Source organism: Oncorhynchus keta, chromosome 27 (genome assembly GCF_023373465.1).
Source record: "Oncorhynchus keta strain PuntledgeMale-10-30-2019 chromosome 27, Oket_V2, whole genome shotgun sequence".
NCBI lineage: Eukaryota > Metazoa > Chordata > Actinopteri > Salmoniformes > Salmonidae > Oncorhynchus > Oncorhynchus keta.
The window spans coordinates 33,358,040-33,376,310 of NC_068447.1; the positions used below are offsets into that span (position 1 = coordinate 33,358,040).

The 18,271-nt window shown below is 43.9% G+C and overlaps 1 protein-coding gene across 1 annotated transcript in view; it reads left to right on the top strand.

Moving 5' to 3' along the window:
- Window positions 1-18,271, top strand: part of LOC118360308 (disks large-associated protein 4-like) — a 155,122-nt gene that overhangs the window by 122,468 nt on the left and 14,383 nt on the right. Inside the window, exons 2-5 of the mRNA XM_052482586.1 lie at window positions 3,198-4,477; window positions 4,770-5,011; window positions 6,222-6,387; window positions 7,941-8,157. Of these exons, the coding sequence (XP_052338546.1) occupies window positions 3,278-4,477; window positions 4,770-5,011; window positions 6,222-6,387; window positions 7,941-8,157 (1,825 nt within the window). The 5' untranslated portion in view covers window positions 3,198-3,277. The remainder of the gene's footprint in view (window positions 1-3,197; window positions 4,478-4,769; window positions 5,012-6,221; window positions 6,388-7,940; window positions 8,158-18,271) is intronic.

Consider the following 18,271-nt stretch of genomic DNA (forward strand, 5'->3'; position numbering starts at 1 on the left):
AAGTAAATACAATATAGCAAGTAAAACACTGGAATGGTAGTTTTGCAATGGAAGAATGTGCAAAGTGGAAATAAAAATAATGGGGTGCAAAAGAGCAAAATAAATAAATTAAATACAGTTGGGAAAGAGGTAGTTGTTTGGGCTAAATTATAGGTGGGCTATGTACAGGTGCAGTAATCTGTAAGCTGCTCTGACAGTTGGTGCTTAAAGCTAGTGAGGGAGATAAGTGTTTCCAGTTTGAGTTTTTTGTAGTTCGTTCCAGCCATTGGCAGCAGAGAACTGGAAGGAGAGGCGGACAAAGAAAGAATTGGTTTTGGGGGTGACTAGAGAGATATACCTGCTGGAGCGTGTGCTACAGGTGGGAGATGCTATGGTGACCAGCGAGCTGAGATAAGGGGGGACTTTACCTAGCAGGGTCTTGTAGATGACATGGAGCCAGTGGGTTTGGCGACGAGTATGAAGCGAGGGCCAGCCAACAGGAGCGTACAGGTCTAAATGGTGGGTAGTATATGGGGCTTTGGTGACAAAACAGATTGCACTGTGATAGACTGCATCCAATTTGTTGAGTAGGGTATTGGAGGCTATTTTGTAAATGACATCGCCAAAGTTGAGGATTGGTAGGATGGTCAGTTTTACAAGGGTATGTTTGGCAGCATGAGTGAAGGATGCTTTGTTGCGAAATAGGAAGCCAATTCTAGATTTAACTTTGGATTGGAGATGTTTGATATGGGTCTGGAAGGAGAGTTTACAGTCTAACCAGACACCTAAGTATTTGTAGTTGTCCACGTATTCTAAGTCAGAGCCGTCCAGAGTAGTGATGTTGGACAGGTGGGTAGGTGCAGGTAGCGATCGGTTGAAGAGCATGCATTTAGTTTTACTTGTATTTAAGAGCAATTGGAGGCCACGGAAGGAGAGTTGTATGGCATTGAAGCTTGCCTGGAGGGTTGTTAACACAGTGTCCAAAGAAGGGCCAGAAGTATACAGAATGGTGTCGTCTGCGTAGAGGTGGATCAGAGACTTACCAGCAGCAAGAGCGACCTCATTGATGTATATAGAGAAGAGAGTCGGTCCAAGAATTGAACCCTGTGGCACCCCCATAGAGACTGCCAGAGGTCCGGACAGCAGACCCTCCGATTTGACAGACTGAACTCTATCAGAGAAGTAGTTGGTGAACCAGGCGAGGCAATCATTTGAGAAACCAAGGCTAAACAATGGTTTAGGCTACTTACTACATAATACTCAAATTTCCCCTATACCCAACATGAGGTTGCTGCAACCTAGCCTATGAATGAAAGTTTACAACGTAGGTGCACAGGTCGAGATACATTTCAGTAATCAAGGTGACAGACATTGACACGTTCAATACCACCTTGCACAATCTTGCCTGCATCTAGCTCATCTAGGGTGTAATCATTAGTCCAACAGTTGCAAAGGAGAGTTTATATTGGACAAATTCAGGCATGTTTATGTTTTTCAACAGAATCAGCGGAATGAATACACCCCTATCACATGCAAACAGTTCACTTTCATAGCAGCCAGATCGTTGTATAATTCCTTCTTGCATTTACGTGCATCTTACCTTTTTCCCTTTGCTTGTGGACTTCAGTGCACAACACATCAGCAGTCAGTGACCAGGCGAAATAACCTTTCCAAGCCAAACCTTCATATCATTACACACAGCCTACACCATTGTCACCATATTAGCTAATGTCAAGTCAACAACATAGATAATAGAACTGACGCGTTAGTAAACCCACTACAATCATGCAGTACAGTTAGCAAGCAGTTTAGCAGTTACGGTGGCAATAAATGAATCCAATCAAATGCTTACCTTGACTTGGAAGAGTTCCAGTGTTGAATAGCCATAGCCAGCTAGGTAACATAGCATCCCTCTCTGTTTGAGCCGGGTGTTTGAGTAATCTAAACTAGCTAGCTAGCTGCATTTGCTAGCTAAGTAAGTGAAACAAACCATTTTTTAAAACGAAATATGGCTAGCACTCTCTCTCTCGCGTCTCCTTCATTTTTGAAGAAATGAATTTGTTCAAAACGGTTCAACTATTGTCTCTCTCTCTTTGAGTTAACTACACACCTCATTTTATGCACTGCAGTGCTAGCTAGCTGTAGCTTATGCTTTTAGTACTAGATTCATTTTCTTATCCTTTGATTGGGTGGACAACATATTAGTTCATGCTGCAATAGCTCTGATTGGTTGGAGGATGTTCTCCAGAACTTGCCATAATTACTATGTAAGTCTATGGAAGGGAGTGAGATCCACGAGTCAATGTGCCCAGAGGAAGATGTAAACAAGCAGCTGATGCTACTGTAGACCTTCATTGCAAAACAACATGTTTTAATCAATTATTTGGTGACGTGAATATATTTAATATAGTTTTATCTAAAAATAGACACAATTAATGTTTCACTATTTTTATGAAATTCACCAAGGAGGATGGTCCTCGCCTGCCTCCTCTGGGGAACATCCACTCAATACAAGTTAGAATCACCTTCGGCAGCGATTACAGCTGTGAGTATTGCCACACCTGGAGCTTTCCACACCTGGATTGTGCAACATTTGCCCATTATTCTTTTCAAAATTCTTAAAGCTCTGTCAAATTGGTTGTTGATCACTGCTTGACAACCATTTTGGGGTTTTTCCATATATTTTAAAGCAGATTTAAGTCAAAATTGTAACTCGGCCACTCAGGAACATTCACTGTCTTCTTGGTAACCAACTCCAGTGTAGATTTGGCCGTGTGTTATTGTTTGGTGAAAAGCAGACTGAACCAGTTTTTCTTACCTTATAGATAATTGTGTTTTATGGAGGTACAGAGATGAGGTAGTCATTTAAAAATCATGTTAAACACTATTATTGCACACAGACTGAGTCCATGCAACATATGTGACTTATTAAGCACAGTTCTACTCCTGAGGCTTGCCATAAAAATGGGGTTGAATACTTATCGACTTAACACATTTCAACTTTTCATTTTGTATTAATTTGTAAATAAAAAATACATAATTCCACTTTGACATTATGGGGGTTTTGTGTGTAGGCCAGTGACAAAACATCTCAATGTAATCAATTTTAAAGAGAAGCAATAAAACTCTTATAAAACTCTTATCAGACTCTTACGTTAACTATCGCCTCCTCTTTCTCATACTGTATATTCTAAAAGATATCATATTCTCTGTTCCAGGATGAGCCCTCCAGGGCTGTAGACGCGCCCTAGCTGGAGACATGTTCTAAGGGCAGCAGGAGACCTGCGCTGTGACAACCATGAAAGGGTTAGGAGTCAATCGCAGCCGTCACCTGTCGGACTCCTGTGAGCCACCGGGGGCCCCAAAGAAGCCCCTGTACCCCTTGACCTCTGACGCCCACGGCCCCTTCCTTCTGAGCCCCACCATGAACCACTACGGCACCCTGGACCCCCACCAACTCTACCAGGGCCCCAACCCCCAATCCCTGCCTTCGGAGTGCCTGCTGCCCCTCAACCAGATGTCCAACAGCAGCACATTCCCCCGCCTCCACTTCACCTCCCAACAAGAGCAGGCTGACTACTCCCCGGACTACTCCCAGGGCTACATGGTCCCTGCCGGGGGTGGGCCTGTGGGCAGCCGGGCGGGCACCCTGTCCACCTCCATGTCCATGGGTCTGGGTCTTAGAGGGGCTCCCATGATCACCAGTGGATCAGTTACCATCTCCTCTGCAGCAGCAGCCAAGATGAACCGGCTGCCATCTAACCTGTTGGACCAGCTGGAGAAGCACCTACCTCTGCAAAGGGATGGCTTCAGTACCCTCCAGTTCCACCGGGGCAGGGTAGCCAAGCAGCGCAGCGAGAGTCCCGGACGCATCCGTCACATCATGCACTCTGTCCAGAAGCTCTTCAACAAGTCCCAGTCGCTGGAGGGCTCGGTGGTCAAGGGCAACATGAACAGCACTACAGGGGGAGGTGAGGAGGGGACCAGGCAGACCCGCAGGAGTAAGAGTAAAGACAGGGCTAAGACTGAAACACTGAAGCAGCAACCGAGCAGGCAGAATGCACTGGGGCTCTGGCGCTCAGACAATGCCCTGGACAGTGACACAACCGCCAAAGCTGGCACTATCGCCGTGGGCTACCGTAACCCACTTAGCATGATGACGCTGGGCAGGGCGGTGTCGGACAGCCAGGCTCCTCCCAGGCACCTCCCACAGGGCTACAACACCATCTCTGCTCACACACTCAAGGCCTCCAAGAGCAGCAGCGACCTCAAGTACCTGGCCTGCCCGCAAGCGCTGGTAGGGACCAGGGGAGGGGAGCTGGTGGGAGGAGGAGGCAGGGAGAGCACCCTGGTGAAGAGAGGCTCCTGGTCCACACTGACCCTCAGCCAGGCCAGGCAGGTGCTCCAGAAGGGCTCAGCCACAGTCAACAGGAAGCTGCTCAAAACCAAGTCGTGTCACCAGGACCTGACCTGTCAGTACCTCCAGGTAGGAGGCCCAGTGAGTATTATTCAGGCACTAGCATCCACTGCACCCCCTAATTCCCCTCACAGATTTACTGTTCCCTGAAATGAGGAGATTTGTTTTCAAACCTAATTCATTTGAATCATTTTTTAATTCACATTTACAGTCTATAATCCCATTATTCAAATACTTTCATTTCAAATACACACACAGTACATTCACATGAAATGACCCATTCAAGGTCTCTCTCATTAAGCTAGTTAAAAGATTGTCTGGTTTAGTAGAGTTGAAGGTTTGGTGACTCATTGTGGCCCAATGCTGTCTGTAGATTCCCCTGGGGGACTGGAGCGCTACGCTGGGGGGGCGGGGACGGCCCGGGGGTCTGGAGATCCCCTGCCGGAGGATGCGTAGTGGCAGCTACGTCAAGGCCATGGGGGACGTGGATCAGGACAGCGAGGAGTCGGAGGGAAGCCCCAAACCCTCACCCAAAACAGCTGCCCGCCGCCAGAGCTACTTGAAGGCCACCCATCAGTCCCTGAGCGAGCAGCAGCCTCCACCACCACTGCACAAGTGAGTGAAACAGCCTCAAGAGGAAATATGCATGTAGATCATACTGTAGTTAATACTGTTTAGATATGTCTCAGAAGAGGGGCATGTTTCTCATTATCAATCTATGTCATGACAGAACAGATAACATGGGATGTCCGAGGGAACATATTATTTTATAGAGAAGTAGCTACAGACACCCTGCATGGAAACCTGCCTGCTCTAAAAGAGAGTTGAATATAGCAATGCAATTCAATTAAAGTGGCCACCACAAATGGACAGCAGGGGGCAGAATCCTGACACTGATGTGGAACAGTTTCTACAGTATATGCAAGGTAAAACCTGCAGGCTGCAACAGACCTTTGTTCATTAGGAGTACATATCAGCTTAACATGTTCTTAGGGGATGTTCATTTATAGGAAAAGGAAATCACCTACCAGCAACAGGTAACCAAAAGTTTCCATTTGAGGTCAAAAAGGTGAAATGTTTTGTCATGTTCCCCACCACCCAAACCGGCAGGCCTCGCTGCTACGCTCTCATGCTGAAGGATAATGGGGTACTGTGGTCTCCACTACAGAGTGCATGCTCAATGCAGCATTTGGCCAGGTCAGTGTCTTATGGAGGGGGGCAGCACGGCCCTCCATTCACACATGCCCACCGCTGCTGCCGCTTCTCTCTAACCACCCCAGTGCTTTGTGCCGTGCTCCTTCCCACACCCCATCTATTACCAAGTGCTCCGAGTGGTGTGTTAGTATCCCAGCTACAGCCAATCCAGTCATGTCTCTCATTATACACCACTGATTCCCCATACAAACCCCTTCCACCCTCACCCCGGCACACACATTCCCACTAACAGGTGCCTTCTTGACAGACAAGTCAGAACAGAGGAAACAATCTATCCGTCTCAGCAGATTCCATTAATGATTACAAAGCAAAAAAATAACTCAAATTTCCTCCCTTTTGTTTTGATGTTTACTGATGACTCAATGTTTCCTCTGTGCTGTCATTTTGATACCCAGCTACACCCCAATATCCTCTCATGTCACTGGTATTTAATCTCACAAAATCACAAGAGGTTTGGGGAAGGTTCAAGCATCCACTGAAAATGGATGCTCCAGCACCAGCGGTTCTCATCAACCCAAGACGTCACGTTTCCTCCCCATCCTTCATCCAAGTATTTTCCTTACTGTTGAGGGGTAATTCCAGCAGCTAATTATCCCCCCTTTCCCTGTAGCTGTCTCCCCTCCCTGAGAGAGCTCTCCACCAATCGGAGCCTGGACAACCTGGACTGCTTGGTGAGCCCAGGAGAGCCCCCGATGGCCATGCGGCACTGGAATGATGGCAAAGACTTCCACCAGAGCTACTCTACCCTGGGCAGGGGCATGATGAGCAGTGGACAGGTATGTAAGTCCACTCTCTCTATTACTCAGGACACTCTTCATCAGGGTCTAAAACAGGCCTATCAGTTTGTGTGGGAATAATACCCCCATACAACAAATACAACAGAAGTGTGACAGATGTAGGTACTACTGAATAAAATGAATTACTCATAAGGAATGCCCTCAGTCAGTGCAAAGACCTTCAGTGTGGACAAGCCTCAAGTCTGAAACAACAACCAGAAATTAATAGGATGTTGATAGCATGGTCAGCTTGCGTGCTAAAAATATAGACTGTAAAGATGGATTCAAGATGGTAATAATCATTCCAAAACCATGGCTAAAAGTATTGCAAGATTCTCATGGATCAAATAACAGATAAGCAGCAACCAAGGAAAAAGCTCTTACTTGTAAATATCATGAAATGGTGTGAAGTTTCATCATTTGATTTGAATGAAGTTTTAAAATGTATTTTGAATACTGAGCATCCCTGTTACATCTCCTTTCTTTCTTGGGGGATACAATGATGACCATGAGCCAACTCTGGCACCAGCATCCTCCTCACACTGCAATGAAAAGCAGGACGAACAAGCAGAGACTCCACCTGCTACCAACATCATTAAAACCTTGAACATCACAGCAGCCTGGTATAGAAGACTGGGCGTAATAGGCTATCATTGTTCCTCCTCCTCTTCTCTGGCACTGTTTGAACAGTGAAACGAGCCCTTATCGCAGGGTGGACAGGTGAAGTTGACTCAGCTGGCCGGTCTCTCTACAATACCTACTTCCTGTCCATCCTATACAGTTGTATTATGATATATTTCTGCTGGTGAATCTGCTGTTGTGGAAAAGTGTCATGTTGTCAACACCAGAGCCTGTAAATGTGCTACACCAATAAACAAGTCCTGTAGATCAATAGAGTCGCTGAGCTGAGCAAAATCAGACACCACCACAACCACTACGACTATGATGTGGAGAGAGTGGACAGCTTGTAGTGGGAGGCTGTTGATGCCTCAGTCAGTGACAGTGATTCAGCATATGATGTTCAGTGAGTGGACAGCTTGTAGTGGGAGGCTGTTGATGCCTCAGTCACAGTGATTGCATTAGCTCCAGGGATGAGGAAAGGGAAATCTGACACCACTGGCTTGTCATCACTGATTAAGCATTCTATGTGGTATTTCACAGATAGAATCTGTGTACAAACTGTATTGTATCAGTGAACACAAAGCTCAAACAGAATATTGATATAATGAGATATCTTCAACATGGTTATTGATGTAGCTTACTTTTAATCAATCCGTTTCATTAAGTACAATTTGAACTGTGCATGATAACTCCTGTACCTATTTTCCTCAGTGCATGAGATTCTTTGGTAAATCTAACATTCCTTTTGATTGGGCTCTTGTGAACTGAGGGAAACAGGATCCTTCCCACACTCTCACCATACACCACTACCTTACTCCAGAAGCATGCCCTGCCACCCAAGACTTGCACTGCTTTCGCCTCACAGGCGGTGGCGGGCTAGCTGTCACCTAAGTCCCCGCCCCCAACGTGTCAACCTGCACGTGTCCTTTCAGGTGTGTGGGCAGGGCTGCGGGCGCTCGCTGTACTGCGAGGGGGAGTCCCAGGCAGTGGAGGCTCTGAACCTGCCCACACCGACGTGCTTTCGCTCCCGCAGCCACAGCTACCTGCGAGCCATCCAGGCCGGCTGCTCCCAGGATGAGGACACCGCCTCAGTGGACTCTGATTCACCTCCACCCACCACCACAGGCTGCACCTACACCTCCAGCCCCAGTGAGTGTACTGTAATGCTTATAGGATGGAGGGGGGGGGGGCTGGGCCCTGGGCTCAGGAAAGAGGTGGGCTGGGCCCTGGGCGTAGGAGGGGGATGGGCCCTGGGCTCAGGAAAGAGGTGGGCTGGGCCCTGGGCGTAGGAGGGGGATGGGCCCTGGGCTCAATTAATTAATAATTGAGTATCTGCAAGATAAGGACTATTATGCAAGATTCCCACATGCATTGATGTATATTTTCAAATCCAGCAGAAGAGAAATTAATATGAAGGGTGTGAGGGACTGTACTTCTTCCGTGGTAAAGTGTATGTACTCAGTGACGCATGCACTTACACACAAACAGGGTGAGACAGATTCGGTCTCTGGCTGGTGGCACTGAATGGTCTACCAGCACAGTGTGGAAGTAGACGGGGGGGGGGGTGCAGCAAGACTGAACTGGTGCCAACTAACACATCCATCCATACCCATTACACAACAGTGAGCAGGGGAGATATGATGTCTGGTGATCATGGTGGGTTTGATGACCTGGGTCACATACACATATAGTACACACGACACACGCACTGGCGTTGCTGCTGTCTTCCATGCATGAGCACAACATTTCTCCTCTCTAGCCATCCTTATCAGATGATCACTCCATATCAAGCCATTTCAAAGTTTTAGAGGAATTACTTACATGACATGAAGCAATTCATCCATTGCAGCTGTGGATGGTCTCAGATAGGGGTCTGTCGACTGCTGGAGCCTGTGAACATAAGAACAGATCAAAACATTATTTGATCCCTCAAAAACATGAAAATCATGTGTTGAGTATGAATAAAAACACATCAAGGTCTACTTTTCATTACAATTGTTTCCTCCAAACAATTTCTGTTTACATTCCTGAATCTGATGTATTTCTGTGGCTCAGCTCAGGGCCTTTGATGTCTGTTACCACATCAAGGCCTATGAAAAGGGCACTCAGACAGAGCTTACAGGGGGTGAAAAGTTTATCGGGGTAGAGTCTGAGCAGCATGGAAATCAATGTGCCATGTGAATGCAGTCTCTTTGCAGCACAACAGCGATGCTTGCCCAGATGAACTTTGCCTCAGGGCAGACTGCAGTGGGCTTAGAGCAGGGACAGTAAAGTCGGTCTAGCTCGGCCTGCTTTGTGCTCTCTTGCTGAATCATCTTGGGTATTTGAAACAGATGCTGAAGCAAGGCCTTTACAAGGGCAAGGCACCCCATAATTGACATGTTAGAGACTATTGCTGTTTCCATTACATTTTTTGGGTAGACTTAGCTATAGCCCAATATGAAAATTCAAAAGTGTCAATCTGAACATTAGACCATAGTGTATAATTTGACTCATAGTTTTCAGCCAATCGAAGTAACATGTTCCATCAAACATACTGTATCTTGCACTCTTGACGCATTTGTATTTTCTTACAAGCACTGATTTGACTGATTTATTGAGGAAAGTTTTACTTGCAATGACTGTGTGAAATGTGGTTGTCTTACCTAAATTGAATGCAACACTGAGGCTGCATTCACACACACAATTCTGATCTTTTTTCCACTAGTTGGTCTTTTGACCAGTCACATCTTTTTCACAGAGACAATTGGTCAAAAGACCAATTAGTGAAAAAAAGATCAGAATTGGTCTACCTGTCTATGGCTGCACAGGCAGACAAATTCTGATATTTTTACACAGGCAGACAAAATATCTGATGTGATTATTCAAAAGACCAATTAGTGGGGGAAAGATCAGAGTTGTGCAGCCTAAATGGAGCCTGACTGCCCTGGATATTGCTGCATTCATAACCAAGTGTGAAGGTGGCAATTATCAGTTGTGAAGTTGTAAATATCAGTTGAATGCATGCATTCATTCACATGCTTTGAACTCATTGAGAAACCCCGATTGGCCAATGGCCAACAATCTGCTTCAACCATAAACTAAAAGTACAGATATTCTGCCTGTAAACAAATTATAGTAATAAAAAAACATATTAATATATAGATTGCTTTAAAAAAAATGTTTTGTTACATTTAACTGCTTAAAATGCTGTTGTTGAGGTCATTTCCTTAGTAGGTGACATCAGAGGTCAGCATGTGGGAGAAGTCAGAGCTCAGGGATTATAGATGAGTTGAGTTTTCCACTACTAATTACCAGTTGCAAATACCATTTCCGTAAATAACAAGTGTAGACTAAGAGTGAAGTGCTTACTTAGAGTTTCCCCCAACAAAGCAATGTCAAGGATAAAGATTTAAAAAAATAAACATACAAAAAATAAACATAGAAATAGTGACACAAGGAATAAATACACAAAGAATAACGAATAACAATAAAGAGTAAAAAATCATATGGCTATATACTGGGAGTACTAGTATGTGTGTATGGACGTATTGTGTACGTGTGTTTGGTTGACTGTGAATGTGTGGGTAGAGTCCAGTGTGTGTGCATAGGGACTTTCAAGTCGATTTTTCCCAGTCATATGTGGTAAATATAACATCTTCCCAATTGGTTATGAATGCAGGGCAGTTTTTCATTCACCTGATGATAAGACAAGATGTGAAAATTCGTTTTTTTGTTGTTGTTAAAGAATGATTGGGGTCCATGTGAGGGGGTCCATGGGCAAGAAAAGCTTGCCTATGCGAAAAAATGATAAAAATGTACATTTTAGAGGCGGGAACCTACGCTACCAGGGTGGGGAAAAAACGTACCCACAAAAATAGATAGAGATATTATCTAATGGGCGTTTAGAAATCATCTGTCGTATACCAAAACGTTGGAAGAACGTGACGCACTTACTGAACCAATCCTGTTCGTCTACGCTAAGATTGATGACCATCGACATCCAATGGTGTTGTATAGTGTGTTTGGCTTAAAAAGTGGACTCCAAGCCCCATCTTCAAGGGCGTGTCCTATTCGATTCCCTTCTTTAAGGAAAGTAGGTTGTGAACAATCAAATGCTACGGTAGCGTATGCCTCTCTCACTATTAAAACAACTATGAATGAATGAATAGAACATACGGATTTATTGACTCACCTTTATCAAAGTAAGAATTAGTATTTTATAACGTACTCCTGCATGCACAGAGTTTTGAACCGATTGGTATTAAACGTCGTTAGTTAGTTTTAAGCCTAGCTAGCTAACGTTACCTTGCTGGTTAACGTGGATGAATCGCCCTGATTCTGGTAACCACGTAGCTAGCCAGCTTGCTAGTAATGGTAGCAAGGCAGCTACATCGCACGAGTCGTACAGATGCTTGTTTCAATCCACTGCTAACGTAACTGGCAGTCATTTGTCACGCGAATACTTGAGCTGTTATTATTAACATGTGACAGTTTGTGGCGAATATTGTCTAGCTAGCAGCAATGCATTTGTATTGTTCTTTAGCTCGTGTAGCTAACCAATGTTAGCGATGCCTGCGAAAGCAACCGTATTGTTAACCAGCTAGCTGCCAGCACGCCATCGTGATAGAGCGGGTAACTAGCTAACGTTAGCTATCAACGCTGACAACCACTGGTTGAATTAGCAAACAAGTTAACTAGATTACTGTTTTGGTAAGTTTGAAGTGAGACTGGTAAAATTCAATGACTAGTTCCATGTCATACATTTTCCCACCATGACATTGACCATATGATCTAGCTAACGTTAGATCCCGTTGCTAGATCAGCCAAGTTAGCTAAAAAGCTTGTTTGACATTCTTGTGTTAGTGTATTCTGCTTAGTCTTAGTTGCACATTACAAGGTGTGCGTGTGGTAAGTAGTAAGGCTACTTCCTTGCCAAATGCTTTAATAATGCATTCATTTGTTGGGTTTTACTGCTATGATCAAAGAGCAAATGGCTAGCTGACGATTTGTGAACTAAACAGAAATTACTTTACTATTTCAAAACATACTGTTATGAATTTATCACTCTGGTCAACTGATGTTCGTAGGAGTTTATCTTGCTTAGAAGTCAGTTGAAGGCCAATAACTATTTCAGTAGCAATCCCCTGTCGCTTGCCTTTTTATTGCCTTATAGCCAAAGGCCTTTAATAGTCTGATTCGAGAGTACTGCATATACAATCAATAATTGAGCAGCTTCTGGCACCGTGCTCACTGAAGTGCTTTGCAGTTAGACAGCTGGGCCTTTTCAGAGGGGATTTGATCAGTGCTCTGTGTACCGGGGACCAGCGTAGAATCCTTGACTCAAAGTTTTAGCCTGAAAGTTGTTGTAGGGCTGGGATCAGATGGCCATTCATTCATAGGCTTTGGATAACACGAATACACAGACATTGAGTTGCATGCTCTTGGCTATACACCCACATGGACTACAGACATACTCATTGGTGGTGTGAGGAGTCACTTTTGTTGCCTGAAATATGGTACATTTCAGATCAACCCAATGGGTAGAGTAGTAAAATTACTCATTGGTGGGTTGTGCTAGAGAAATGACTCGAAGTAGCACAATGATGCAATCCCGGCCAGGGAGTCTACAAGCCTCTCCTATTAGGTTTGTCTGAATCCCTGTCCAATTGAAGTGACCAATCTGTCAGAATTGGGTCACAAGGAGGATTTCCTGCATCCATGGTGTCATAATTCGGTCTCAAAGGCTCAGTCTGAGGAAGTGGGACGGTGTACTGCTTGTGTAGCTGGTCACTACACACACTGCTCTAAAAAGAGGGTCGCCCAATCCTACGTCCCTGTCCAGCTTGTCTGCCGTTTTCTCTCATCAGCCCTTTCCGTCCCCTCTGGGTTTGGGCAACCAGCCTAGTTCTCCAGCAGACAGCCAGTCTGCATGTCCCCCTGCCACTATAATGCCGTTAATCTGGGGCTAATCCAACCTCCGGCCGTGTCTTGTGCAGATAGGGAACACTCACAGGAGCACCAATTAAAGGTTTCCCAGGCAGCACTAGTCCAACACACAGTGGGGGCATGGATGTTTAGTGTTGCAGAGGAATGCAGGAATCAGCTCTGGAGTCACCAGACCACCAAGGTTCCATTCAATGAGTTGCAATGGCAGACATGTTGTAGAATGTTCAGAGAGAACATGCATGCTGCTTTTTCTAACTGTGTTCCCTCAAGGTTGGGTAAACAACTAAATCAGCACTCTCATATATCCCAGCTGAGGCTAGTTTGAGTAATTAACATCTCAATTGGCAGGATGAGGAGTGCACAAAAATAAGACCAAGAGTAATTAAACCGTCAAAATCCCACAGCAATCTCCAGACACTTGACACCCTAAGAGAGCAGAGAATTAGGGCTGTCCCCGACAATAATTATTGGTTGACTAGGAGTCAGTCGTCCTTAGTTCTTTCGACTAATCTATTGGTATAAATGTTCAATGTGTATTTTTCCATATATAGACATGCTATGCGTCCCACCTCGCCAACAGCCAGTGAAAGTGCAGGGCGCCAAATTTAAAACAGAAATCTCATAATTCCTCAACCATAGAAGTATATTACACCATTTTAAAGATACACTTCTCTTTAATCCAACCACAGTGTCCGATTTTAAAAAGGCTTTTCGGCGAGAGCAGAACGTATTATGTTAGGTCAGCAACTAGTCACACAAAGCATTCAGCCATTTTCCAACCAAAGAGAGGTGTCACAAAAAGCAGAAATATAGATCAATTAATCACTAACCTTTGACGATCTTCATCAGATGACACTCCCAGGACTCAATGTTACACAATACATGTAGATTTTGTTCGATCAAGTTCATATTTATATCCAAAAACCTCAGTTTACATTGGCACCATGTTCAGAAATGCCTCCAAAACATCCTGAGAAATTGCAGAGAGCCACATCAAATAACAGAAATAACTCATCATAAACTTTGATGTAAGATACACGTTTTACATAGAATTAAAGATAAACGTGTTCTTAATGCAACCACTGTCTCAGATAGCGTATTCATTACAGAGGAAAAAGAAGGCAAGGCTTGACCGTGCAGTAAACAACTGATTGGCCACAGCCAAGTCCACTTGTTAAAACAGCTCTTATTCGATCCCCTTCCACAATAGAGCCTCAAACAACTTTCTAAAGACTGTTGACATCTGCTGGAAGCCTTGGGAAGTGCAATCTGGCCCCATAGACACAGCATATTGGATAGGCAATCACTTAAATGAAATACACACAGACATCATTCAAACTTTTTTAGAAACTTCAGAGTGTTTTCTATCCAATACTACTAATAATATGCAAATATTAGCATCTGGGACATAGTAGTAGGCAATTTACTCTGGGCACCTTATTCATCTAAGCTACTCAATACTGCCCCCCTGTCACCAAGAAGTTAAGCACACTGTTTGATGGAATAATTAAGACACAAATGGTTAGAGGCAGTCGGATTGCAATTGATTTGATTGTGCCAGACTGGCTTAGACTTATTGTGCGGTGTTTTTTTTTTAAATGACAGAGTGACACTTGACTTGCACCCGTTGTCTCTCTCCTCCCTGCTGCAGCGATCACCACAGAACATGTTTATCACGCTGTCCGTGTTGCTGAAGCTGCAATATAATTACAGCCATTTCTGACCCAAAAAGTTTTGTTATCGAAATCCCTAATTTGTTTAGGAAAAACATTCCCTATTCCCTCAACCCTTGCTCTCTTTACGTGACACGTATGCATCGTATGCACGTGACCAATAGGGCCTGCCCTATAGCATAATTACGTCAATAATTTGGCTATAACCACCTCGGAACAAAATAACAGCTAAATGGATGCAAAGGACATGGCAAACTCGAAATGGGAATGTTTACTGGTTGCTCAGGAGGTAAAGGGGATGTCAGATGTGTGGAATAAATTTGACTAGTTGCGGAAAATACTGGAGATCGAGAAAAAGGAGCAAGCGCTGCATGTACATTATGTCTGCCAAACAGGTGCTGTTAGATTACAATAGCAAAATATGACTGTTTGGAATAATGTAAACAACACTAAATAAGTGTACCAGAGAGTGTTGTAATGTTTTATTAAGCCTTTATTACAGCAAATACTAAAAACAGTCACATTCATTGGTGAATGCAATTTCCAAAATGGAATGGTTTTATTGTTTTCGCTAATTATTCAAGATACGCTTTATTTTAAAACTAAAATGCTTGATTGCGTTCCAAATCATGAATGACTCCTATACTGTGTGGTGACATGAATAAATGATTGACTGACAGTAGCCTTTATAAGTATTGAAATATAGTTATGGTTAGTTATGGTATTAAGAGTAAACAGCATGCGCTCTTATGCCTACACGGCTGCTATACGAAGCCTACTACTGATAAAGACATTACTTATTATTATGATGATAATGAGATCAAGAAAAAAGAGGGGTTATGATTTTTCTGACAATTTGGAACAGTGTAAACAACAGTAAATTAATAATATATAATACGAGATACCTAATTAAGTTGGTTTCCTCTCACTTTTCTTAGACAAGGCGAGGGCTGTTTTTTCATCTCATTCTGCTGCTGCCTCCGCCGCATTGTTCTCAACATCATTATGCTGATTAACTTTGCTATTATGCACATAGCAACATGGTCTAGGGAAAGGCGCCAATTCAACACCGCACTGATGTGTTTCAGAACTGCGGATAGCGACCACTATCCAATGAGGAAGAAAGTACATTTTTATTAATGTTGCACCATTGTTCTTACATTATAGAATTTCAGTAGCACGTCTCAGAGTGATGGACTGTGCCATTCCCACGGCCTCCACAATGGATTAGTCCACTCAGACAGGCGTGAATCAGACAGTCGTCTTATGGTGTCTTGCTACTGCTCGACTAAAGAAATCTTGGTCGACCAAAAGCCTATCGACCAACAATCGATTGGTCGACTAAATGGGGTCAGCCCTACAGAGAACAGAACGGATTTTAAATCTACGATGAGTACAGAGGGCGAAATGACTGGGTCATGTCAGTGTCATTTATCTGGTCTTATTTGAACTGTCTGCCGGTCCGTTACTGGATATCATACGTCTCTCACACGTGCTGGTAGAGAGAGTATTTCCTGGAGCCTTAACTGCAGTGCTTTTAACAAGCAATCCAATTTCGGTTAACTAAAATCACCAACTTGTGATGATCACCAACATGTTGACAGTGCTGTTATGGATGTTAAGTGCTTTCCGAGCAGGAGAAGACCCATGAGCCCCACAGAGAAACAGCCTTTTGCCTACTCTCCTAACACCTTTCCTTTTGATCAGTGCATGATAGACCGCTCCCCATCAGATCAAATTCCAGTACTGTAATCAACTCATGCCTTGTGTATGAACATACAGTAGCTTGTGCAAGACAGGTTTAGCCTTGAATGCAAAGTAAAGGTGTGATTCGCCGACACATTCGCTACTCATGTTATCAGATATCTAAGTGCTCTGTGTTTTTGGAGGTGAACAGGGTAGGTTTTCCCTACTAGTATTAGATACTTAGGGCTGGCATTATCTGTGGAACCAGTGGTTGAGTAGTAGCTTAGCTGGTTGGCACTGCCCCCACAGGAGCAGAGGTTCAAGGCAGCTTAGTTTATCTACCCCATAATCACCTCTGGGCGGACAGCCCATGATCATGGAGTAGAAGAGGGCAGGGCAAGTGTTGTACAAATCACAGCAGGACTGGACAGAGAGCATTTCTGTCATCAGTAATATGTTGTACTACAGCTTTAGTGAGTGCTTATTTCTGTCATTAGTGTTACTGATGTCATAGGAAAAAAGTAATATTCCTTTTGTTTGAGGGTGTAGGTTCTCTGTCAGTCTGGACATTGTACTGTGTATGGTCCACACTAGCCTCATAGACATGGGTATCAAGAGGCTTGTGGTACTTAGAACGTGACAACACGGAACACGTTACATTAATTCACCCGTTTAGTCTTGTGGGTCTATGCTGGGCATTTGAGGAATGTGTCTCGTTCTCAGGGAGTAAATGTCCCTTTGTCCTCGGCTGGCGCTGGGCCCAGAGCCGAGGCTGTTGCTGCTATTACAGCAATGTGTGAGACAGCGTTTCTCTCTGTGGCCACTGGATTCCACAGCCCTGTTTGTGTGCATTGGTGACATTTTAATGAGGGATTAAATGGAGCAGGCTGGCGTTTGTTGATGACAGATCTCATGTCTACACTACCCTGTTGATTTAAACAAAGGATATTGAAGGAAGTTTGGTCACACCAAGATTAGCCTATATAGGACAGGCGTTTCCCTTTGTAACAGTGAATCGACTGTGAAACAGGCCTAGGCAAACCCATGGTTTTTTTTGTTTTCTTTAACCTTTATTTAACTAGGCAAGTCAGTTCAGTACCCCGGACAAACCCTAATCCGGACAACACTAAGCCAATTGTGCGCCTCCCTATGACACTCCCAATCACGACTGGTTGTGATACAGCCTGGAATCGAACCTGGGTCTGTAGGGATGCCTCTAGCACTGAGATCCAGTGCCTTAGACCGCTGTACCACTCGGGAGCCCTTGTAGTACTCAAGTATGCAGGTTATTCCCTACAGTTACCGGTAATAGTGCTACCAACTTTGTTTTCATTCAGCCTGTGACTGTGTATGTGTAGTCATATGTGGGAGTAGACTTGGAGCCCATATGACTTGGTGAATGTGGTAACTGGACTAGAGGTCAACCGATTACGATTTTTCAACACCGATAGCGATTTATTGCAGGACCAAACAAAAGCCGATAATGTTTAATCTTCTTTAAAAAATAATTATACAGTTGGAAGTCGTAAGTTTACATTAACTTGTTTTTCAACCACTCCATACATTACTTGTTAACAAACTGTAGTTTTTACAAGTTGGTTAGGACATATACTTTGTGCATGACACACGTCATTTTTCCAAAAATTGTTTACAGATAATTTCACTTAGAATTCACTGTATCACAATTCCAGTGGGTCAGAAGTTTACATACACTAAGTTGACTGTGCTTTTAAACAGCTTGGAAAATTACAGAAAAATGTCATGGCTTTAGAAGATTCTGATAGGCTAATTGACATAATTTGACTCAATTGGAGGTATACCTGTGGATGTATTTCAAGGCCTACCTTTAAACTCAGTGCCTCTTTGCTTAACATCAAAGGAAATCTGACAAGACCTCAAGTCTGGTTCATCCAATTTCCAAACGCCTGAAGGTATCACGTTCATCTGTACAAACAATAGTACGTAAGTATAACACC